The sequence below is a fragment of the Myxocyprinus asiaticus genome, chromosome 20, assembly GCF_019703515.2.
Source record: "Myxocyprinus asiaticus isolate MX2 ecotype Aquarium Trade chromosome 20, UBuf_Myxa_2, whole genome shotgun sequence".
NCBI classification, from domain to species: Eukaryota; Metazoa; Chordata; class Actinopteri; order Cypriniformes; family Catostomidae; genus Myxocyprinus; species Myxocyprinus asiaticus.
The window spans coordinates 9,959,026-9,985,764 of NC_059363.1; the positions used below are offsets into that span (position 1 = coordinate 9,959,026).

General features: G+C 37.9%; 1 protein-coding gene across 7 annotated transcripts; it reads right to left on the minus strand.

Moving 5' to 3' along the window:
• Positions 1–26,739, minus strand: LOC127411486 (homeobox-containing protein 1-like). Of its 7 annotated transcripts, XM_051647101.1 has the most exons (11): positions 26,522–26,739; positions 16,766–17,311; positions 16,545–16,630; positions 14,710–14,820; positions 14,049–14,205; positions 7,606–7,688; positions 5,401–5,496; positions 4,268–4,389; positions 4,029–4,085; positions 3,882–3,924; positions 3,297–3,439 (listed from the first exon to the last, which is right to left on the minus strand). In XM_051647101.1, exons 2-10 carry the CDS (start codon positions 17,308–17,310, stop codon positions 3,922–3,924), a joined length of 1,260 nt encoding a protein of 419 aa, XP_051503061.1. In that variant the 5' UTR covers position 17,311; positions 26,522–26,739; the 3' UTR covers positions 3,297–3,439; positions 3,882–3,921. The 7 variants fall into 7 exon arrangements, with proteins under 7 accessions (XP_051503057.1, XP_051503056.1, XP_051503055.1 ...); XM_051647097.1 differs by lacking the exon at positions 3,882–3,924 and having other exon boundaries at positions 1–3,439; positions 4,268–4,383; XM_051647096.1 differs by lacking the exon at positions 3,882–3,924 and having other exon boundaries at positions 1–3,439; positions 4,268–4,386.

The window sequence follows — 26,739 nt, forward strand, 5'->3', positions numbered from 1 at the left end:
TATATATATATATATATATATATATATATATATATATATTAGGCAATTATTAGGCAAGTGATTATTCTGATCTTATCATTATTTCCATGCACATTTTCCAACTCTAAACCATATAAACTTGAATGCTTTTTGGATTCAATCATTTTCAGGTGGTATGTATATGTGTAATGAGGGAGGGTGTGGCGCACACCCTATATCAAGGTGTGCATAATTAGGCAGCTTCATTACTACAATCAAACGTTTTGTTGCGAATAGTAAACTGGGGGCGCAAAAAAACACATGGAGAAGAAAAGGCGCAAATTAACTGCAAAAGACTTGAGAAGAATTAGACGTGAAGCTACCAGGAACCCATTATCCTCCAATGCTACCATATTCCAGAACTGCAACCTACCTGGAGTGTCCAGAAGTACAAGGTGCCAAGTGCTCAGAGACATGGCCAAGGTCAAGAAGGCTGAAACACGACCACCACTGAATATATTCACAAGTTGAAGCATCAAGATTGGGCAAAGAAATACATGAAGACAGATTTTTCAAAGGTTTTGATCTGAAATGAGAGTGACTCTTGATGGACCAGATGGATGGGCCCGTGGCTGGATCACTAATCGACACAGTGCTCCACTTTGAGTCAGGTGCCAGCAAGGTGGAGGAGGGGTACTGGTATGGGCTGCTATCATTAAGGATGAGGTAGTTGGACCTTTTCGAGTTGAAGATGGACTGAAACTCAACTCTCAAGCCTACTACCAGTTTCTGGAAAGTACTTTCTTCAAGCAGTGGTACAGGAAGAAGTCCTCAGCATTCAAGAAGGCCATGATCTTTATGCAGGACAATGCACCATCACATGCATCCAAGCACTCCACTGCTTGTCTAGCCAGCAAGGGCCTCAAAGATGTCCAAATAATGACTTGGCCCCCTCCTCACCTGACTTAAATCCTACTGAGAACTTGTGGGCCTTTCTCAAACGTGAGATTTACAGTGAGGGAAGACAATACACCTCTTTGAACAGCATTTGGGAGGCTGTGGTTGCTGCTTCAGCGAAAGTTGATCGTGAACAGATCAAGAAACTGACAGACTCCATGGATGGAAGGCTCATGGCAGTTGTTGAAATGAAGGGTGGCTATATTGGTCACTGAATATTTTTGAAAGGCCAAAAATTTTATTTAATTGTCATTTTGTTTTACTTATTTGTTGCACCTACTCTAAGATTTCCATTACTTTTAAGCTTTGATTTATTTTCATAACTCTTCCAGTCATGGAAATCATAATTTTAAAATTCCCAGATATTTTAAGGTTTTCCATGACCATGGGAACCCTAAAGCCCCATTTACACCTTGCATTAACGTGTTTTTGATGATCGGATAGCTATCGGATAGCACTTGACCACAATAAATGACAGGCGTAAATGCACCCAAGAGGTATTGTGATCGGATTACTGAAACCACATTTGGAGGTGGTCAGGGACGGATTCTGACCACATTCAAATAAGATATAAATGCAAATGCTTTTTTGTTATCTGGATACAATTACATAAGTAATTAATTATGTGATGAGGTTACGCTGTGTTGCGAGTTTTCATTGCAATGTGAAAAACATAAAACACACCGCCATCTTGCAATCTTGTTACCCGAACAATGAACAGTATCCCATGAATTATTCCATTGGAATACACATCTCTCTGCTCGCGTCTTTCTCCTGTTCTCTAATCACTGTGTGGTTCACGCGACACCCACATGAAACCATGTGTCACTTGTGCGTTTCATATGAGAATGATTTTAACTCTTACAAAGAGCCGAATGCTAGACGATATCATTAAATTAGCTTCAGGTATCTGAAATTTAACTGGCTGCTACCAAAATAATATCCAATGAAGGAAAAACTCTAACAGTCAAAGTGATGTAAAGCACTTGAATATTAATGCTTTTAAAATGTGCTAAAATACGGAGAATGTTCCCACTGTCTCTGTAATATGTAAATAGTGTTTTCCATTTTGCACAGGTAACTTTGATCAGATATATATACGATTACAGTGGAGACACATTTGACGGCAATGTGTAAATGTAATCCAGCTAAAGAATATCCGGATACTATCCAGATATGAAACATGATAATGCAAGGTGTAAATGGGGCCTGAGAGACACTGAGATTTTGATCCTCAAATTTTCATTTTAGTGGCATAATGCAAGAAATACTTCACATGGAGTTTAGGAGGAAAATGACTTTTATTTTAACTTTTTTTTCTTTTTAACTTTTCTAATACCTTTTAACTAGGCATCCTAGATGAAAATCTGACAGTAAACTTTCCACTTAGGAAACAGTTGTTAGAAGATGTGCAAATTGCGTCAATGTTTTACCGTTTGTATTGGTTTGACTGGAATCACTTACATCGCTTTCATAAGGCGAGGGACGGGCTATCGTTCTTAAGCCATGTATTATTTAGCAGTTTCTAATAAAGTTACCAACTGGCCAGTAACTGCGTTTGATTCACTCACCATGCCAATTTTTTTACACATTTGGTGCTTGCCGAGTGTTAACTTTGGACCCTGGTGACACAGTACAAGTTCAAACGCAAATTTCTGCAATGTTGGACTGCACCTACTGTATTTAACAAAGAAATAAGTTAAGTGAGAGAGAATCTGCTTCCCAACACACTTTCCCTGGAGAGAAAGAGGCAGTGGACATTTAGCATGAACCTGACCTCTTATATCCTGCAAAGAAGACTTCCTGAAAGAAGGTAAAACTGAGGCAAGGTTTGTTATCCAAGTGTGAACTGGCAGAGTGATACTGTTTGTTGTATGCACAGAGTTTTTAGTGAACATGTTTCATCAACAGTTTAAATGCAGCTTCTCCCTAAAACTCTGTGTGAGAACTGTTAAAGGGATAGTCCACCCAGAAATTACAATTTTGTCATCGTATACCTCATGTTGTTCCAAACCCCTATAACTTTATCTCTTCCTCTTTCTGTATTTTCTTTATCTCCTTTTGTGCTCCACAGAAGAAATAAAATCATATGGGTTTGGAACAACATGAGGGTGAGTAAATGATTACAGAATTTTCTTTTCTGGGTGAACTGTTCCTTGATGAAAAGACTATTGAGGCGTTACATAGGAGGGAGGAGGAAAGGGGGAATGTTGGGGTAACAGTCTTTACAACCTCTGTGTTCACTTTGGTCATGTGACCTGGCCATATTCCTCTGTAATCTCAGTTCACAAGCTGTTTGGCTTTATTTTCGTAACCCCACATTTCTCATTTGGATTTCCTCCACGCTCCACCGTGGTGGACAGACATTAAGAGAAGATTCTCATTCGTCATCCAGCACCTCTGTTTTGATGTCACTGGTGGCTCCGCCCTGCCGTGCTAGTGCCAGGATGCTGTGATTGACAGCGGCCATCTCTACAGCCAGAGCAATGGGGTCCTGGTGTTCACTTGGGCCTGTGGTGTCGTCCTAGAAGTAGAAAACAAGGGGACAGTTGATGGTTTAAAGCTGTTTGGGAAAAAGTAGTGTGAACATTCTTCAAAATTTCTCCTTTTGTGTTCAACAGAAGAAAGAAAGCCATATTGGTTTGGAACAACATGAGGGGGAGTAAATAATGAAGGAATGTTCACTTCTGGGGAAACGGATCTTTTAAAGCTCACATAATTCCAAACTAGGACCATTTATTTGCCAATTAGTGTGAAAAACATAGTGGTGTGCTGTCACTACCCACAAAGGTATCCAACCACTTTGTGATAAACAGTAGCAAGTCTGTTATGCAACATTATGTCGTTACACTTTAATTGCCTTCTATATCAAACATATCAGACAACATGCTCACTGCATAAGTCATAGTAAGTGCATATTAATTCCTGCTTTTACTGTAATTGTGTGATTATTAAAATCCACTAACCTGAATTTCATTGTGTCAGTCAAGATAGGAAATAACCATGTCACTGGTAGAAATGGTAAAAATGAATTTGAAGTGTGTCAAAAGCCTTGTACACACAAACACACTGTTCACCTGTCTATGTTGCCAATTGTGAGTGTGTCTGCATACCTGAATGGGGGATGACAGGTCACCTCTGCAGAAACTAAACGTTCTGGCCACTGCTCTCTTTTAAAAAAAAAGATGACATCACAGCTCTGTAATAGTTTGAATTTGCAGTCATTTGTGTTCAGGCAAGGTAGTTATGGTAATGGTCTAAGGTCCTGCCTAAACATCTCACAGTGTATCAAAAACTAGGCCATCCTAGGGAAAAACATGCTGGGAGAATTCTAATAAACACGGTTCCTTACCATTCCCATCACTTGGTCAGCAGGTACTTGGTCACTGTAGTCATTGCCGTCAATCTCATCACTGTTGGAATGACCTCCCGGGCTTTGGACATCAATCCCATGACTCTCCAGGATTGCTGCTTCTTCGGAAAAAAACAGACCTTGCCATAACATATCCGAGCTCAGAAGGACAACATACAGGGTTCCTAAACTTTCCCAGATCAGCAGTTACAGAAATACTCAAACCAGCCCGTCTGGCACCAACAATCATGCCACAGTCCAAATCACTGAGGTAAAAATGTGTCCCCATTCTGATGGTTGATGTGAACATTAACTGAAGCTCCTGACCCGAATCTGCATGATTTTATGCACTGCACTGCTGCCACACAATTGGCTGATTAGATTATCGCATGGATGATTGTTGGTGCCAGATGGGCTGGTTTGAGTATTTCTGTAACTGCTGATCTCCTGGGATTTTCACACACAACAGTCTCTAGAATTTACTCAGAATGGTGCCAAAAACAAAAATCATCCAGTGAGGGCAGTTCTGTGGATGGAAACGCCTTGTTGATGAGAGGTCAACAGAGAATGGCCAGACTGGTTTGAACTGACAAAGTCTACGGTAACTCAGATAACCGCTCTGTACAATTGTAGTGAGAAGAATAGCATCTCAGGGTTTGCACTGTTTTGGTGGCAGGAGAGGGACCTACACAATATTAGGCAGGTGTTTTTAATGTTGTGGCTGATCGGTGTGTATATATATATATATATATATATATATATATATATATATATATCTCGTGATAACAATATTTTTTAAATGTTGTAATAGATACAATACATCATGTAGAAATTTTCATGATTTTTAAGATTATTTTCTTTTTCCTATTATTAAATGACTAGGTCTAGAAAACACAATTTTAAAATTACCAAATATTTCCAGGATTTCCCTGACTATGGAAGCCCTGAATGTACACAACATGATGAAATTGAGTTTTACGCAAAGATGTTTTACTGTACCTTATGTAATTTCTGCGCATTTTGGATTGAGACAGCTGACACAGTGGCGATTACAATGCAATAAAAATAATGTGTTGTCAACAAAACAGATTGTAATTTGAGCTTTGTCTTTCCCCAGAGGGCTTCAACATTACCTATGTTGGCTCTTCTCTTAATTTCCTTCCGTCTGTTGGCAAACCAGTTGTAAACTTTCAGAGATGTGACCCTCTCAAGATCTGACAGCTTCTTCCCTTGATCAAACAACAGCAACAATCATCAACAGTGTATGAATTGAACTTTTTTGCCCACCAGCCACTGTGGCTGCGTGAATGCTCAACTTTACCAACCACTTTGATTTTTATATATACAATATATATATATATATATATATATATATATATATATATATATATATATATATATATATAGATATACACACACACACACACACACACACACACACACTACCGGTCAAAAGGTTTGAAACACTTACTCATTCTTTATTATAATGTTTTTTTTTTTTTTTTTCACATTTTAGAATAATAGTAAAGTCATCAAAACTATGGAATAACATTAATGGAACTATGGGAATTATGTTGTGACTAAACAAAATCCAAAATAAATCAAAACTGTGTTATATTTTAGCATCTTCATAGTAGTCACCCTTTGCCTAGAATTTGCAGACATGTACTCTTGACATTTTCTCAACCAACTTCTTGAGGTATCACCCTGTGATGCTTTTTAAACAGTGTTGAAGCAGTTCCCATCTATGTTGGGCACTTATTGGCTGCTTTTCTTTATTATTTGGTCCAAGTCATCAATTTCAAAAACTTTTTTATTTTTAATTAAATTTTAGTTTTATAATGAAATAAATTAATATGTTGGCACAATTATATTTTTGTCTACAAAACTAATTTCAAACATTTAAGCATACGCCTTTCAGATCAAAAGATTTTTAAGCTCATGAGAAACATTTCAGTCAAGTGTTTCAAAACTTTTGACCAGTAGTGTATATATGTACTATATACATATACACTGGCAGCCAAAAGTTTGGAATAATGTACAGATTTTGCTCTAATGGGAAGAAATTGGTACTTTAATTCACCAAAGTGGCATTCAACTGATCACCATGTATAATCAGGACATTAATAACGTGAAAAATTACTTTTACACTTTGAATTCTCAAACTACTTCAAAGAGTTCTCATCAATATCTTGGCATTCTAGCTGTCAGTTTGTCCCGATACTCAGGTGACATTTCACCCCACACTTCCTGTAGCACTTGCCATAGATGTGGCTGTCTTGTCGGACACTTCTCACGCACCTTACTGTCTAGCTGATCCCACAAAAGCTCAATGGGGTTAAGATCCATAACACTCTTTTCCAATTATCTGTTGTCCAATGTCTGTGTTTCTTTGCCCACTCTAACCTTTTCTGTTTGTTTTTCTGTTTCAAAAGTGGCTTTTCATTGCAATTCTTCCCATAAGGCCTGCACCCCTGAGTCTTCTCTTTACTGTTGTACATGAAACTGGTGTTGAGTGGGTAGAATTCAATGAAGCTGTCAGCTGAGAACATGTGAGGCATCTATTTCTCAAACTAGAGACTCTGATGTACTTATCCTCTTGTTTAGTTGTACATCTGGGCCTTCCACATCTCTTTCTGTCCTTGTTAGAACCAGTTGTCCTTTGTCCTTGAAGACCGTAGTGTACACCTTTGTGTGAAATCTTCAGTTTTTTGGGCAATTTCAAGCATTGTATAGCCTTCATTCCTCAAAACAATAATTGACTGACGAGTTTCTAGAGAAAGCTGTTTCTTTTTTGCCATTTTTTACCAAATATTGACCTTAAGACATGCCAGTCTACTGCATACTGTGGCAACTCAAAAACAAACACAAAGACAATGTTAAGCTTCATTTACTGAACCAAATAGCTTTTAACTGTTTGATATAATGGTAAGTGATTTTCTAGTACCAAATTAGCAATTTAGCATGATTACTCAAGGATAAGGTGTTGGAGTGATGACTGCTGGAAATGGGGCCTGTCTAGATTTGATCAAAAATAACTTTTTTCAAATAGTGATGGTGCTACATCAGTAATGTCCTGACTATACTTTGTGATCAGTTGAATGCCACTTTGGTGAATTAAAGTACCAATTTCCTTCCAAAACAGCAAAATCTGTACATTATTCCAAACTTTTTATACATAGATGAGCAAAATTACCCGACACTGCGCATGAAATACCCGCATTTGGTGGGTTGGCAGGTGTTAATTTCAAACCCTGCTCATCATTAATGTCTGGTGCCATGAAACAGACAATTACACATGCATTCTCTTGTTCATGGAGTTAGTTTAAATGTCTTACCTGGTTTTTGTATAACTGCATTGCAGGCATTGGCAATTTCCTCACGTTTGGCTTCATCAGGATACTGGTTGTCATTGAAATAACTTAAGCAAAAAGATCAACAGGCAGCAACGATAATGTGTTAGATAACATGAAGTAAACTATGAAAGGACAAGTTTTTACCACTTTATTTATTGTGTTTGTTACATACAAGTGAGTCAACATAGTCAATGTAATAAATGTGCTTATTTTGATTAGTTACCTAGAAATATTACATAATCTTACACATTTCTTATTCATTTTATGTCATATTGACTTTTACATTTTTTTTAAATTCTATAACTATTTTTTTTTTTATTCTTGTTTTTTTTTTTTTTTTTTTTTCAACTTTGAATTAGATTGTAAATCCCAGATTTTCAATGTGAACTTTCAATGTAGACTTTTGTATCCCACTGTAAAATTCAAAGGAATTTTCTGGGTTCAATACAAGTTAAGCTCAAACTGCAACATTTGTGGTACAATGCTGATTAGCACAAAACATAGTTTTGACTCGTCCCTTGTTTATTTGGAAAAAAAAGCAAAAATCGTGGTTTAAGGCACTTACAGTGGAAGTGAATGGGGCCAGTACAAAAACATAAACATACACAATGTTTCAAAACTATCACCACAAGACACAAACATGATGTGTTAACATGATTTTAGTGTGATAAAATTGCTAACCTTATCTGTGTAAAGTTATATCCAATTTTACATCTTTGATGTCATGACAACATAACGGTGGTAAACCCTGTAATCTGGTAAAATGCTGTAACTGCACAAAATCCCTGATTTTATCAAACTAAAATAATTTCAACACATATAATGTTTATGTCTTGTGGCTATTAGGGCTAGGTATTGATACAGATTTGATTCAATTCCAATTCACAAGCTCTCGATTTGATTCATATGGGTATATTTCTGTTATAATGTCCTTCTATCTAGGTACATTAGGAAAACATTAATTTTACTAATTATATTTTATTATTTTTCATAATTTTGGCTTTTTAAAAAAGAACAAATCAATGTATTCAATCAATAAATAATGTATTATATTTCATCTATTACTTTTTTTTTTACATATTTATTGTTAAATTGCATAATTTATACTATTTACATGTATTTACATTGATTTGTAGAACTCGTGCTAAAAACCGGTACTGTCTCTTTAACAAAAAATAAATAAAAAAGGCATTTCTGTAAAGAGCCTCTATAGAAGAGCAAATGTTTACGAGAGACAACTCGTATGACTTTACCTCATCTGTGATACGCATAATTAGAATTAAAGTCGCCCTGAAGTGCCTTGATAAGCGAGTTTGGAGTTACTGTACTGTTTTAACGTATTTCCTTCTGAAACAGGAAGTGGGGGAGGGACAGGTCAAACTACTCACCCCAGTTTTAAAACTAGCCAATAGGTTTTGGTTTGTAGCCACATACTGACACACACCCCTTTCCATCATGCTGATCAAGCTAGAGCACTCTTACAGGGGAAACTCAATTTCGGCCAGCTTTTCCAAATATTTGAAAACCGAACGATGATCTAACTGTGTCAACATTTCTACATAACCCGCCCACAAACGCATACAGTAAATCACAGTCTTTGTTTACGACGAGGCGGGAGCTGCTGTGCAATACATATGAATGTAAAAAAAAAAAAGGAATAAAAGATAATATATCCATGTTATGAATCACAATACACCCAGCATAATCATTTGAGAAAACTTACTAGAACTGTACATCCCAGGAAATCATAGACAAATTGATTTTCAATGATAACCTATAAACCTTTAAAGACAAACTTACCGTGAGCTACAAGGTTGTTCATTGATGGTATATGCTTCCATCTAAGCCATTTCATCTGCGTTATTTCAACTTCATTGTTTAAAAAATGTGTTTGATAGCTGAATTCATGGTAAACAACTACATTACCCATGGTACAGCAGAGAAAGATCCACCAATCAGAGAACCGCAGCCAACGAAACCCACGAAATGTTCCTCTGCACGATCACGCGCACCCACAACGCAGTGTGAATGACGTAATCGAGTCAGTCTCCCTTCACCCTTAAACTGCTTATATATTTGTACAGATCGGAATATTTTTCAATAAACATAAAAAAATATTGTTTCTATACTTATAATCAACAACCTAAATTGAATAGTTTTATATATTCCCATTGTTTTTTATTCAATTACATCATTCGCAATGCTTCATGGAATTGTAGTTTGTGCCTTCATGAAAGACGGTAAGTACACAGCCTTGTACCCTTGTCTTTATGTCCGATTTTCAAATACTAGTTGCATCAAAACAAAGTTTGTGATGTTGTGATTCTCCTCGGAGCTGGTTGGTTTGGTTCATGGATTACAACTCTTTTATGATGGATTTTATAAAACGTCTATGGAAGAAATGAATGGGGAAAATACTTCCGAAACCCAGATGGCTGAAAAAGTGGGCGGGCACTGTTGCACTCTACTGAGATCGTTCAAATGAAAATCACAATTATCTATGTTCGAATCTATGTTTTTACCCACCCCTAGTGGCTATACTTTTGAAACAGTTTATATGAATGTTTATGGACTAGCACCAGTCATTCCATTGTAAGACAAGGTAAATAAACGAGGTACGAGTCAAAATATTTTTTGTGGCATTAAAAATGGTCAGAAATGCTGTTAATTCAGCTTTAAATCCAGAACATTCCTTTAATGTAATGTATAATATAGTTTGATGAGACAAAGACTTTTTGTAAGTGTTTTTTTAAAGGGGTCATGACATGAGGAATAAAATTTTCCTTAATCTTTTGACATATAAAATGCACAGTTTCACATATCTTTGCAAGGCAAAATTCCGTGGGCGAAATACAGTCATCTCAATGGGAATCTGCACAGACGTAAATTTAGAGTGATGGACTTCCTGTGGCGAAGAATTTCCAAACAGCATATTTGTGCTCCTGAAGGGCACTTCGGGAAGGGGATGCCACTCGAAGGGTTGTTCCAAACAAAAGTAATAAAGTAAATTTTTTCACAAAGGGCCCTTTTACAAGATTTTTAGTGAAGGGTATACTCAAACTGTAGTGCCACGCTCTCTTCAGAGTACCCACATCAAGAGCTTTGTCCTCTGGAGTGAGAAGGGCATAGGGATGATCTTCGCCTCGAGTTCAAGTTTGGTGAACTTTGACAGCCGAAATCGCTGCGTTGACCAATAGGAAGTTGCTTGGTTTGGCAGTGACCTCTGTGTGGGCGGTGCTTCGTAAATAGCTACATTGAATATTCACAATGGACAAGGATATAATTTTAGCGGTGAGTTTTTAACTGAACTCATTTTAACTTAAGTCTCAGTGAGTATAAAGTGCAGCACTTAAAAGGCTGTTTGACAATTATATTTTTGCTGGTTTCTCAAGCACTCAACATCCGCCCACGTCATCTTCAACCACGGAATTTCACCATGAGAATGTATGTGTGACCGCGCCTTAGAGGTCATTGTACTATAAAAACATACTGTAAATTTCAGGACTGAAAACTTCCTCCTTAATAGAAAAAGAGCATTTATTTAAACCAAGCACCAGAAATGGGTCATTTGGAATTTGTGGAACTTGTGATGTCACAAGGACCAAATACATCTGCATCTGACTGCCTCTTTAAGCAAGACATCAACGCCTATTTTTCGTAACTGCACCCTTGGCCCTGCCCACTGGTGCTCAGTTACATAGGGGAAGAGGAGAGAGATGGACCTGTCATGGAAGAATCATCTACACTTTTAAGGGGACTTACACAGGACACCTTCATATGCCTACCTGGATATACAGGTGCATCTCAATAAATTAGAATGTCGTGGAAAAGTTCATTTATTTCAGTAATTCAACTCAAATTGTGAAACTCGTGTATTAAATAAATTCAATGCACACAGACTGAAGTAGTTTAAGTCTTTGGTTCTTTTAATTGTGATGATTTTGGCTCACATTTAACAAAAACCCACCAATTCACTATCTCAACAAATTAGAATATGGTGACATGCCAATCAGCTAATCAACTCAAAACACCTGCAAAGGTTTCCTGAGCCTTCAAAATGGTCTCTCAGTTTGGTTCACTAGGCTACACAATCATGGGGAAGACTGCTGATCTGACAGTTGTCCAGAAGACAATCATTAACACCCTTCACAAGGAGGGTAAGCCACAAACATTCATTGCCAAAGAAGATGGCTGTTCATAGAGTGCTGTATCCAAGCATGTTAACAGAAAGTTGAGTGGAAGGAAAAAGTGTGGAAGAAAAAGATGCAAAACCAACTGAGAGAACCGCAGCCTTATGAGGATTGTCAAGCAAAATCAATTCAAGAATTTGGGTGAACTTCGCAAGGAATGGACTGAGGCTGGGGTCAAGGCATCAAGAGCCACCACACACAGACATGTCAAGGAATTTGGCTACAGTTGTCGTATTCCTCTTGTTAAGCCACTCCTGAACCACAGACAACGTCAGAGGCGTCTTACCTGGGCTAAGGAGAAGAACTGGACTGTTGCCCAGTGGTCCAAAGTCCTCTTTTCAGATGAGAGCAAGTTTTGTATTTCATTTGGAAACCAAGGTCCTAGAGTCTGGAGGAAGGGTGGAGAAGCTCATCGCCCAAGTTGCTTGAAGTCCAGTGTTAAGTTTCCACAGTCTGTGATGATTTGGGGTGCAATGTCATCTGCTGGTGTTGGTCCATTGTGTTTTTTGAAAACCAAAGTCACTACACCCATTTACCAAGAAATATTGGAGCACTTCATGCTTCCTTCTGCTGACCAGCTTTTTAAAGATGCTGATTTCATTTTCCAGCAGGATTTGGCACCTGCCCACACTGCCAAAAGCACCAAAAGTTGGTTAAATGACCATGGTGTTGGTGTGCTTGACTGGCCAGCAAACTCACCAGACCTGAACCCCATAGAGAATCTATGGGGTATTGTCAAGAGGAAAATGAGAAACAAGAGACCAAAAAATGCAGATGAGCTGAAGGCCACTGTCAAAGAAACCTGGGCTTCCATACCACCTCAGCAGTGCCACAAACTGATCACCTCCATGCCATGCCATGCCGAATTGAGGCAGTAATTAAAGCAAAAGGAGCCCCTACCAAGTATTGAGTACATATACAGTAAATGAACATACTTTCCAGAAGGCCAACAATTCACTAAAAATGTTTTTTTTTTTATTGGTCTTATGATGTATTCTAATTTGTTGAGATAGTGAATTGGTGGGTTTTTGTTAAATGTGAGCCAAAATCATCACAATTAAAAGAACCAAAGACTTAAACTACTTCAGTCTGTGTGCATTGAATTTATTTAATACACGAGTTTCACAATTTGAGTTGAATTACTGAAATAAATGAACTTTTCCACGACATTCTAATTTATTGAGATGCACCTGTAAATATTTTTCTACATAAACATGCACTAGAACGTCTTTGACCGTTATCATGCATATCGTGCCGCTTTTAAAAGACGCAATGCCAAGTTAGAACTGCTGCGCTGTTTCTTGCTGTTTTGAAGGAGTTCTGGAGCATTTTTGCACCCATCTGTGGTATTTTTAATTGTTGGTCTTTTGTAAACATGCACTAGATGGACATCTTTGATCGTTTTGATGCATTTTCGGTGATGTTTGCCACGTTTTAAGAGCAGTCCAAGAGAAACTTTTAAAAACACGTCTCATTCTGCTGCTGCCACTGACTGGGAGAAACACATGCCGATCTGTGTGTAAACAAACATGGAAGACCAACATCTCTGCTTTGGCCTGTTGAAGCTGGTTGAAGCACCCAGCATCACCATGGATCGTATTATGTTTGCGTATTCAGAACATTTCAGCGTGGATCGTATGTGTTTTCACCTCAAATCAGTGTGGATTGCTTGTGAACCAATAAATACATGATTCAAGCTTTGGAAAGGAACTGTTATTGAATGAGCATTATTAAAAATGGGGCAGTTAAAAACTCTACTGGACACGACGCAAAACAGCAAGTAACAGTTTGCAAAAAATTAACAAATATTTCAAATGTCATGACTGTTTTACAGTTAAGGTGCCACTGTGCTTAATGTATTCAGATGCAATGTATTGGGTGTACATTATGTGTAAACTCCGAAATTGAATTTTATAATGTTGTGGAGCTTGTTGTTCAGTTTCTTACGACTGAGTTTCAAATATGGCTGAATTGGAGGGGCCGCATGATGTTAGCCAATCATAACAGTGGGAGTTTACATTAAAGTCTTAAATGGCCGGAGAGCTTTTCAGACAGAGGGCCAGAGACAGGGTGGAAAATTATTATATATTAATAAATTATGACTGTTTTTTGGAGCAAAAAAAAAACTTTACTAACATTATAAGTGGACCTCAGGGAAGATTAAATTATCATTTCAAAATGGAAAAGGTTATTTCATAAAATGACCTAAAGTAAACCATCCTGACTCCCTCTCACCTCTCCATCACCGCCAGACATTCTTTTCTCCAGGTGAAGCGGCTACCACGCCGCAGACGAAAGCTGCCTGGGGTGCTGCTAATGGGAGGGGGAGTCTGTCGCCACTCTACAATGTCCTCCAAGGGCATCGGTGTGGGCCGCATCGCTAGTGTTGCACCTGGGAAACAAACATGTCACTTCATCTCAGGAGAACAGTTTATATTCTTAAGGAGACAGAAAGAGGATTCTGGTAGGTCAAAGCCTGTTCACTGTATCAGTAAGAAAATGATGATAAGAAAATTAGATAACAGGTGTTCTGGGGATGGTGCCATGACCTTGTAATCTATTCGCAGAACTTATTCTGATTTCTTCTTTAAGACCAGCCAGGATGAAACTTATGAAGCACAAAAGGTTCTCTGAACTAAAATGCCCTCCATTTTCAAAACAATATTGGTCCAAATTCAACTGGACTTGAGATTTGTTCGAAACTCTTAACCCTAAGTAATAAACTTCAACAAGTAATTTATGAAGAAACGCTTATAGGTACCTTCAACCAGTCGGTGTCTTCTAAACTTAGGGAAAGGTTTAGGGTTTACAAATACTGAAATAATGTGTATCTTGAATGCACTGGAAGTTGCTTTAGATAAAAAAAAACATCTGCCACATGCAGTATGTAAATTACCAGGTGTAGTTTTCTCCAGTTGGTACCAGCGGTAGAAGGCTCTTTTCTTCTGCTCGCTGAGATCTGAGCCCTGCTGAAGCAGCCAATGAGAGATCCGGCTCTGACTGATACCTGGGGAGAATGACAAACTGCATATGAGGTCAAAATTTGACTTGTATATGCCTTATGGTCCTTTCTAAGGCTTAGTTTTCTAAATCCCTAAACCATGATTATAGAGCACAACTGACATTTCTGCATAAATGTCACTATATACATATACATATATATGCATATATACATATATATATATATACAGATGATGAAAGCCAAATTATGAAATGCCATGTATCAATATTTAATGAGTAATCCATTATTTTGTGGAAGGGGGTCACAATATCACCTATGATTTTGGAGCATAGCTACAGGTCAAAAAATTACTTTAGAAATGTGGCAGCATCATTATTTTATTTTATTTATTTTTTTATTTATTTTTTTACACAGAGATAGGCAGGTCTATTATTAAAATTGGTTGATTTCAGCACCCCTTATTGCATTATATGTCAATGGAGAGCATTAATGGGGAAAAAAACAAACACTTTTTTGTGTTGTTTTTCCAAAGTTGGAGTGTCCATACCTCCAGAAGTATTACAGATATGTTAATATCCTTTTAGATTCTGGTTCAGAACAAACTTTCCTTTTTGTATCTTCATTTTAAAGGCCCTGTATGGTTAAATCCCAAAGATATGGGTCTCTCAATTAAGCGTTTTGCATAAATTGTTACTTTTTACAGATTTTCAATGGTCGAAAACCAAATGTGGGACACATAATTTTTTGGCTTTAATCATGATTTATATTTATCTTTCTTCAGAAATTTCTTTGACAAAATCAAACATTTCAGCTGGGGAAGTTTCTGAAATTTAGTTGATTTGACATCGAAAAACCCAACAGCATACAGGGTTTGAAAATAAATGAAGGTGTGTAAATAACGACAGACTTTGAACAATCCATTGAAACGTTAATGTTTTCTCATTTTAGATTTTTTGGCATTATTGATTGAAATAATAATAATAAATTAATAATAAATGTTATTTGTATAGCACTTTCATACATAAAATGCAGCTCAAAGTGCTTTACAGTTGGAAGTATAAAAACATAGAATTCAACATTTCAGAGAAAGTAAAACAAATCATCGCAATAAAAATGAAACTGTACAAAGATACAAAATTAAATTAAATTAATTAAAACAAATGTAGGGAAATCAGAATTATGAACATACAAATTGAACATAATGATAATCAGTTAAAAAAACAAAAAACAAAACATCAAATAGATTAATCAAAAGCTAGTTTAAAAAGATATTTCTTCAAATGCTTTTTAAAAATGTAAATGCTTGGTGCTTGTCTAATTTCAATGGGTAAAGCATTCTGGATTTTTTATGCATAATGGCTAAATGCAGCTTCACCAGATCTCTCAAGATTTACATTACAGTATGTAAGAAATTCTGCATTGGAAGACCTCAAACTGCGAGTTGGAACATAATTTGATAAACAGTCAGAAATGTATGATGGTGCTAAAGCATTAAGTGCTTTAAAAACCATTAAAAGAACCTTAAAATCAATCCTGTATTTAATGAGTAACCAAGGCAAATGAGCTAAAACTTGTGTAATGTGGTCTCTCCTCCTGGATCTTGTAAGCACTCTGGCTGCAGCATTCTGCACCAGTTGCACTCTATCTATACAACTCTTAGGTAAGCCAGTATAAAGTACATTACAATAATCGATGCAAGAAAACAATGACACACATTTGATTCTTAAATCTGTAAAACAAAAAGTCTGTGTCAATTTAAGCAGGCTAACCTGTAACTTGGGCAACTACTGCTTGTGATATCCGCCGGTTCCCCAAGAAAGCTTTAATCTCTTCTTTAATTATAGCACTGTCCATTCTGCAGAGCAGGACAGAGAGAAAGAGAGAGATTACAGGAAATAAAGCAATGTAATGAAAAACAACAGGGGTATGTTCACTCTCCACCTCAAGAGACCAGTGACATCATCTATCCAGAGATATTGACTCTACTGACCTCATAAGCTCCTCGACTTTGTCATCGATGTCCACCTCCTCGTCAGGGGGCTCGAACCCGAAAGCCCGCGCGGAGGCGTTGCTAACTGCGTAACGGGGTGGAGAGAGCTTCCCATTGGGTACAGCAGCGAGGCCGTCCCGCTCATTTTGCACCATTGCAGCTACAACAGGCAAAGGAGCGGGGACTGTCGGAGGAGGGGAGGTGTCATAGCTGTTGCTAGGGGACGGGGAGAGGCCGTTGCCACGGAAACCCGTCTGTGTGGCCGTAGAGGTCTTCGAAGAAGAGGCTGATAGGTTATTTGAGGAGGTAGTGCAGGAGTTGGAAGAGATGGTTGCATTGTTGCCGTTGCCTACGGTGGTGGCCCCGCCCCCATTTCCGCTGTGGACGTGTCGGTGTCCGAACTTCTCGACGTGCTCGCGGTCCAGCCGTTCAAGGGTGTCCAGGGCATGCAAGATCTCTTGCTTTGTCATCCCACTTTTACGTAGCCGCTGCAGCAAGTCGATTTGCTCGATGGTAAAACGAGGCTCATCTGTATAATGGGACATTCTGCCAAGAAACAGAGAGAGAGAGACAGAGAGAGCTAGCGCATTAGAGAATTGATGTCAGATAAAATCCTCAAAGCTGTTCTGATAAAACATGACACAGTTGCACAGTGTATAATAATACAGAAGTAATAATAATAAGAGATCCACAGAAAGACTATTGATGTACAGCAGGCAGAGAAATGCTACAGTGAAGAAGCTGTAACTAAAGCAATGTTTTTCTAAGAAAATCTCAAAGTCACCGCATCTTTATCGACCAATCATTGCAACAGAAGTGTGGAGCCAGCCTGAGGTCAACGCAAAGACACTGCATGCATTACCACAGAATTTTTAATAGACTTTAAACAGCAGAGAGCTGAAACACGTGGGGGGTGGGGGTGGGGGGGGGGGGGGAGGGGGGTTAACTTTAGGGAAAACTGCCAAGAAAAATTCCATCCAAGGCGGCCAACCTACTTTCAGTCAAGAGACTGAGGATGACTCACTCAGTACGGGCGTTTTGTCTGAGAATAGTTCTCTTAAAGCCAAGATATTGCCCACACACCAACACACATACACGGCACGCTATTACTGAATTGTTACCGTATACTGTAGCACAAGCACACTGTACACAATTCAGTTGGTCAGCGGCTGACTTTAGAATGTAAACTTAAACTTATTAGATATATAGACACTGCAAATGTACAGTACACACACACAAACACACACACACACACACACACACACACACACACAAAGTTCCTTTATTTTTATTTTTTTAACTCAACTTGTGCCAATGCAATATGTATTCCATATGGAAACCAGCAATGCAATCAAGTTGAAGAGACTTCAGAAAATAAAAGAGAATAATGTTTTGGTGCGGGACCCTAAATTGGAGTTTTGTGGTTTTAAGCACATGTCTGTTAACTTTGAAGCCATCTATGTGCTAGTGTGCTCCTAAGAGTTGACAAAATTAACTTTTACCAGATATACACATAACAAAATTTCAGTCCTTCTCTTATGGGAAAACGTACCAAAAATATTGTTACTAATGTTGCACTGCAACCATTTTTGTCCACTTAAATACTATCTAGAATGAGAATGCCCCTCCCCCTAATTCTACCTTCAAAGCAACAGTGTTTACACTTTTTAGGGGAATGAATGTAGCAAAGGGTTACTTAAAGTTAAATCAGAAAACAAATAAATAAATAAAGCTAATGTAAATGATAACCACTCACTTTCAGCATCCGAACCAACTTCCCTGAGATATATATTTAAAATAACTTATAAATTCTGCTGAAGAGCAAATGCAAGTCAGCTTTATCTCCAGATATGTGTGGCGCATAAAATGCAAAAAGCATTTCAGCTAACTCAAGCATCCTTAAAAAGCTTCAAAAGGTTTATTGTCTAGAGGCATCAGATCCAGCAAAAACAACAATAAATCCAGGAGTGTCCTCTGTACAAAAGAGAAAAAAAAAAACCCTGCCTCATTCTGAAAGTGAGGAATTAATGTTAAGGCAAGGCAAGTTTATTTATATAGCACATTTCATACACAATGGCAATCCAAAGTGCTTTATATATAAATGAAAAGGAAAATACAAGATCAAATTCATTTTAAAACCAATTAGGAACAAGAAATTCGATTAAAAAGTAATAAAATGAATTTAGAAAATAAGTACATATTAAAATAAATAAAAAAGAAATGAAATGATGCAGTGTAATCAGTAAGTGCAGCACAGTGATCATCCAGTAAATGCACAGTTAAACAGAAGTGTTTTCAGTCTGGATTTGAATGTGGCTACTGTTGGAGCACATCTAACCTCTTTTGGAAGCTGGTTTCAGCTGCGGGCGGCATAATAGCTAAACGCTGTCTCACCTTGTTTTGAGTGAACCCTCTGTATGTCCAACTGACTTAATCCTAATGATCTGAGAGGTCTGTTAGGTTTATATTTAACAATATCTGAAATGTATCCTAGGCTATTGAGCAATTTATAAATGAGTAATAGTACTTTAAAATCAATTCTAAATGTAACTGGAAGCCAGTGTCAAGACCTGAGTAATGGAGTAATATGCTCTAGTTTTTTGGTCCGGTTGAGAAGCCTGGCAGCGGTATTCTGAATGAACTGCAGGTGTCTAATGGTCTTTTTGGAAAGGCCGGTGAGGAGTCCATTGCAGTAGTCCACCCTACTGGTGATGAATCCAACAAGTTTCTTTAAGTCTTGACTGGATACAAAACATCTAATTCTGGCTATATTTTTTAGATGATAGTAGGCTGATTTAGTTATTGCTTTGATGTGACTACTGAAACTAAGGTCTAACTCCAAAATTACACCAAGATTCCTTACTTGATTTTTTGTCTTTAGACCCTTGGAGTCAAGGTATGTGTTCACCTTGGGAATTTTGTATTTGCTGCTAAATACAATGACCTCTGTTTTGTTGTTGTTTAACTGAAGGAAGTTTTGGCACATCCAACTGTTAATTTCATCAATCCATTGGCACAGAGAGTCTATGCGGCTGTAATCATTTGGCGATAGGGCTAGATAGATCTGGGTGTCATCTGCATAGCTATGATATGCAATCTGGTTCTTTTTCATAATTTGGCCTAGTGGGAGCATGTACAGGCTGAACAGAAGCGGTGCAAGGATTGAGCCTTGTGGGACTCCACACGTCATGGATGTCCCCTCAGATTCATAGTTGCCTATGTTCACATAGTAACCCCTCCCTTCTAGATAAGACCTGAACCAGCTGAGGACTGTCCCAGAGAGCCCTAACCAGTTTTCCAATCTGTCTAGGAGAATGTTGTGGTCAACTGCGTGAAAATCAGAACTGAGATCTAATAATACCAGCACTGATATTTTGCCTGAATCAGTATTTAGCCAAATATCATTAAGGATCTTTATGAGTGCTGTCTCTGTGCTATGATGCAGTCGGAAACCAGACTGGAAATTATCCAAGTAGCCATTCGAGATTAAGAATTTGTTCAGCTGAATTTTACTAAGGAGTCATGTGACGCCATGCGAGGATCGGACATGTGAACAGCGAGCTCTACGCACTTTGCTAGTTTTAACACTTTTAATGACATAAACCGGTGAGATTCGATACACTCTGTTCCATAACTGTTCTAGGAGGACAATATGTCAAAGAATTCAAAATCCTAGGGCTCTGGAGACATTAAAAGACACTTATGTGCTCAAGCTGACGCCTCTGAGCAGGCCGCGAGCCTGGGAGTCCATTTAGTCGGGGAAGTGAGGGAAATGCGGCGAGAGATGCTGAACATGTCGGCAATGCTGACGAAGGTCATTGCTGACTTGGAGGATCTTGCTGTGATACGTCGATCGATCACTGCCATGGAGGCGAAGTTCACTGATGTGGTTACAAGAGTGGGGTATGTCGAGAAATGGATAGATTACCTGGAATCATCAGAGAGGGAATTATCTGCTAATCTGCTAGCGACCAAGGTGGATTTGGAGCATGTCTGGGAGAAGTTGGAGGACATGGAGGACCATAGCCGGCAGAATAATGTCCGTATCGTCGGAATTCCTGAAGGCGAAGAGGGACAGGATATGGTGAAATTCCGAATCTGCTCGACATAGCAGGCCATAAACTGGAAATCAAGCGATCTTACAGGGTTCCTGCTCAGCGATCTGCGGAGGGAGACAGGCCCCGATCAATTCTGGCCGAATTTCTGAGATCATCCGATAAAGATCTTGTGTTACGCAAGGCGAGGAGTAAGGGAAGGCTTTCTTGGAAGAACCACAGCATTTTCTTGTTCCCAGACTTTGCGCATTTGATAAAAGAGAAACGTGTTCGATTCAAGCAAAGCAAGAAACTTTTACATCAACGGAAGTTCGCTTTTGCACTGATATTCCGGCCAAATTGAGAATAGATGTTAAGGATGGCCGTAAAACATTCACATGCCAAAAATATTGTCAAAAATTTTGGCTAACCGATTAAGTAAAGTTATGACATCTCTTATACATATAGATCAGGTGGGGTTTATTCGGGGCCGTAGCTCTTCTGATAACATTAGGTGTTTCATCAATATCATGTGGTCAGTGGTGAATGATCAGACTCTGGTCGCTGCCATCACACTTGATGCCGAAAAGGCGTTTGATATGGTAGAATGGGATTATCTTTTTAAGATTTTGGAAATGTACGGGTTTGGGAATACATTTATTGAATGGATTAAGTTACTTTATAGACACCCGGTAGCGGCGGTCCAAACAAATGGATTAATTTCAGATTATTTTACTCTGGATTGGGGCACCCAGCAGGGTTGCCCTCTTTCCCCATTATTGTTCTGTCTTGCCCAGGAACCATTAACAGCTGCGATAAGAAAGGAGGATGATTTTCCAGGGGTGGTGGCGGGAGGTGTGGCGCATAAGCTTTTGCTTTACGCAGATGATATTTTATTATTAGTCTCTGACACTACTAGATCTATGCCTTGCCTCCACAGAATTATTAATTCCTTTTCTAAGTTCCCATGATACAGAGTTAATTGGTCTAAATCCGAAGCTTTGGCTCTGACAGCATACTGCCCGGTAACGGCTTTTCAGCCAGGTGACTTCCAGTGGCCCAAACAGGGCATTAAGTATTTGGGTATTTTATTCCCAGCAAATTTGTTTGATTTAGTTAGAGTTAATTTTGAGCCTTTAATAAAAAGGTTTTCGAGTGATGTGGGCAGGTGGGCTTCATTACATTTATCTATGATTGGGAAGGTTAATGTTATTAAAATTAATTGTATTCCAAAATTCAACTACCTGCTACAATCTCTCCCTATAGATGTCCCCCTCTCTTATTTCAAGCAATTTGACAGCATAGTGAAGTTCTTCATTTGGAATGGTAAACGTCCCAGATTACATTTCAGTAAGTTGCATAGGCCGATTGACAAAGGTGGGCTAGGCCTACCCAAGATTTTGTTTGATATTATGCGTTCGTCTCAGACATTTGGCTCATTAGTTGCTTCCACCTGAGAGAGCCCCTCCCTGGTTTTGTATTGAACAGGAAGTTCTTGCCCCTATTTTGCCATTGCAAAGCCTTTCTATCAAGCTAACCAGAGAAGTTAAACCCCGTTGTCTCGCATTTGCACGCGGTATGGACAAAAGTGTCCAGAGTGTTTAATTCAGACATTTATTTAAATGCTGCTTTGAGCATATGGCTGAACCCAAAGTTATGTATTAATAAGTCCCCTTTCTGTTGGACAGAGTGGATTGTGAGGGAGGTTAATACGCTCGGTGACCTATATGAGATTGGAGTGTTGAGATCCTTTGAAAATATGGTGTGCCTTATGCAATTTAAAATTTTACATAGATTCTGTTGGACCCCCTCTAGATTGTATAGGCTTGGTCTTAAAGACACACCCACCTGCTGGCAATGCCAATCAGAAGATGGGGACACAACCCATATTTTTTGGTGGTGTGTTAAGATCCAAGAATTTTAGTTGAGGGTTCAGAGTTTTATGTGTGACGTATTGGGCAATCAAACTTCATTTTGCCCCAGACTGTGTATTTTAGGTGATGGGGCGGTCATTAATATAGGGGATAAGTACATAAAAAATTGGGTTCTAGCCAGTGTTATGATCAGCAGACAGGTCATCCTTAGGGGATGGAAGTCAGCTGGAGCGCCCTCATGTCAGGAGTGGTGCACAGAGGTGGGCAGGGTGGCGGCATTTGAGGAGGTGTCGAATAGAATGCTAGACAACCGGGAGTTTTTCGATAAAAATTTGGGCAGCTATCTGGCTTTTTTGGAGGGCTCTCAGGAAGGGGCAGTGGAGAGGGACTTATAGTTTTAAATGTTTGTGTTTATTATTATAATTATATATATATATATATATATATATATATATATATATATATATATATATATATATATATATATTCTTTTTCTTTTTTATTGATCTGCGTGTGTACTCAGGCTTTGGCCACAGGGATGTTTGTTGGGGGTCGGGGTGGGGATGGGGATTGGGAGGAGGGAAGGGAAATAATGGGGTTTAAGGGGGATAATGGTTGACTCTGTACTTGAATGTTTTGCTTTGTTATGTGTCATGCTTGAGGAGCAACCAATTAAAATGTTAATCTGAAAAGAAACAATTTTATTACACTAAAAAAAAAAAGAAATGTGTTCAGCTGATTGAAAATAAACTTTCCAATGATTTCTCCTATGAAAGGAAGATTTGAAATTGGTCTGTAGTTGTTCAATATTGAGTTTTCTAGATTGCTCTTTTTAAGAAGGGGCTTGACAACTGCAGTTATCAGGGACTTCGGAAACATGCCTGAAAGGAAAACGCATTTACTATTTCTAACAGATCTTTTTCCAGACAGTTAAACACATTTTTGAAAAATGATGTGTGGAGTGTGTCAAGAGAGCAGGTTGACATTTTAAGATGCTGTACTGCTTTAAGTATTAATTTGGGTATGCAGATAAAGCAGCATGATCACATGGGAATTTGGCAAGTTGTTTCCGAGAGTTCCGGTATCCCAGGATCGGCCACATTATGCCGACTTGGAGAGATAGGGAGACCCGGGTTCAAATTTCGTGTTGAAACCAGGTAGTAATCACATTTGCATAATCAGTGATGAGCGCAACTTGTATTTTTCCCTCAAATATGATGTTTTTACTCCACCGATGGTTAGGTTTAGGGGTTAGGTTGAGGGGTACAGTAAAAAAAAAAAACATGCATTCCTCTTCACTGTATTACAGCTTGAAATAAATCACTTCACAACTCGGTTTTGGCACCCCTCTGTGGACATTTCATCCAGAAAATGGAGCTCACACATGTACATATGCCATGAACACTTACCACTTTGGCCACTGGGGTCAGTGTTTCCGATTTCAGTAAGTACAGACCGATTTTAGCTAAAGAAAAGTCAACCTACTGTTTCTGATTTCACTGTACAATCAGTCTGGATAATTAATCACCATTAGGAACTATACATTATCACTGTAAAAAAAAAAAAAAAAAACAAGCCTTCATTGGCAGAAAAAGAACAATACATACCACACAAGTCGTCAAAATACCCTATTGTCTTATGGTTGCTTGCACCATAACTTTTCTGACACAAAGCTTTGTTTGGTATTGAATGATGTGGTTTTCATAGTTAGTTACTGCTTTCATTTTTTTTTTTACATGCTTGCTCTTGAAAATGGAAATTCATAAACTGAACATACAGTACAATTTGCTGGTCAAGGTATCTTAATATGTTTTAATCTGGGTCTGGGTCATGAGATAAAAATAGGTTGCAGGTCTGTTGCCAAATGAAAATACTAAAATGCAACTAACAACATATTTGTGCATAGTTAGGATAGCAAAACAAATAGGCTTATGAACTTTTAAAAGGGAGGAAAAAATGCTTCCTATATCTTTTGTTATTGATGTTAAAATGTTTGTGTCCAATCAATCTCTATGCTATTTTGGCCCCAATTCATTTTTCACTTGCTAGAAGCTAGACAAATTAGGTAGATGCCAAGACAGGTTGCATGACATGCCTCATCCTCGAAAACCATGAACGATACTACCCTTTTGGTGTTGTCTTTGCCTTTATAAATGTATCAAATTATAAATTAATAATTTTTTTAAGTCTATGTCAATATTAAAAAATGGTGCATATTGCAGGGCCTATGCATTTTATGGTAATATTAATCTTAATCTTTGATTTTAAGGATTTTTTTTTATTTTTTTTATTTTGAACAATTAACATTTTTTATACTGAAGCAAAACCAGTTGAGAACTACTCTGCTAGCTGATAAACCACAGTTACTCAAAAATTCAGAATCAACTGTATGGAGATGTATTTAACCATAAGCATGCAGAAAACCATCTACTGTGATTAAACTGTCACTAGATTTAAACCAAATCAGTTAACTGCAAACATGCAGTTGTGCAATTAGCATGCTTTTTGTTCTGAAGACACAAAACTGTAAATGTTTAATTATGCAAGATTTATCACTCTTTATAATAATACCAATCATCCAAAAATATGCAATTTTGCAATATCAAGATTATTATTATTATTATTTTATATATATATATATATATATATATATATATATATATATATATATATATATATATATATATATATAATTAAAATGCAAGGCTACTGATACGCATTCTATTTTGATAGTATTTTAATGATCTGTGTTTCAGTTCCAAAGTCACTCATTGTTTCTTTGTTTTAGGTCTTTTCTTTGCACGTTCATTACTTGCCATGGAGTGAAACAGTCAAAGCACATAAGCATATAGGACAATAAGAACTATGGCACTGAGTCTTTCTCAGACCCCATGGAGCAGCAGTATTTGGGAAGCTCATCTGTTTTGCAGAGCACCAAGATCAAAGTTGATTTTGTCCATATGTCCCTTGGTCATATGCACGGCATCCAAAAAAAAAAAAAAAAAGAAAAGTTCAAATCTTACTTTACATCCCCTCAAACTCTGGACAATTTTTACAGCCCACTTGTTTCATATGTTACTTGCAGTGATCTTTAAATATCAGTTTACCTCTTCTAGACAGCTGGTAATTAATAAGACCTTCCTGCCCACTGACCAATGAAAATGCAGCCCATTCAGAGAACTGTCATTTAAAGTACATGACACACACTGGTTCCAAAATTAAAGTGATATCCATACAGCCACTACATTATGTCCATAAGTGGTGTATTTACAGGTTACACACCCATAAGTTATGCTTAATATGCAAGTTTAGTCATATAGAACTTCTTCCATATACATGCATCAGGATGAATGTTTTTAATTATTCAGAGTAATTTAAAAACAAAAGTCATTGCATGGACCATCAAACCCAATTTTACTATTGGTCACCTCAACTTATATATATATATATATATATATATATATATATATATATATATATATATACACACACACACACACACACACACAGTATACTGTATATATATTATAACTATTAATATTATTAATAATAATAAATGTAAAAAATAAGATGGAAAAAAGTGCTCCACCAAAACTAGTAGTTTATTTCACCAGTGTCAATACAGTCTCAGTTGTTGCACAGCTGCATGCGTGCATTTCTTTTCTACACCCCTATCCTGCTACAGTATGAGAGCAGATTATTCACTTTGCAAGCAAATTATACATCGAACCGAGCTCATTCCCTCACAAAGTGTCATATGCATGTGAATGCATGTTTCACATATCCTGAAAGATCCGACAAATATAGCCAAATGACGCCTTTCTTATAATTTGCCATCACAGACTTACCTTATTCTGCGCGTGCGGGGCCTCCGTGCACCGCAGCATTTATTCAACTCCAGTGACAGCGTTTGAGTCCCGCAGCAGTTGCCTTTAATCCCCGTCACCACACATGAACCAGTAAAACAGGACGGTGTCCGATTCCCACGCTACCTTTTCCTAATTTGATTTCATTTCAAGGCAAAAACGGATTCGCCTTTGTCTGACTGACAGAAGCCATATTGATA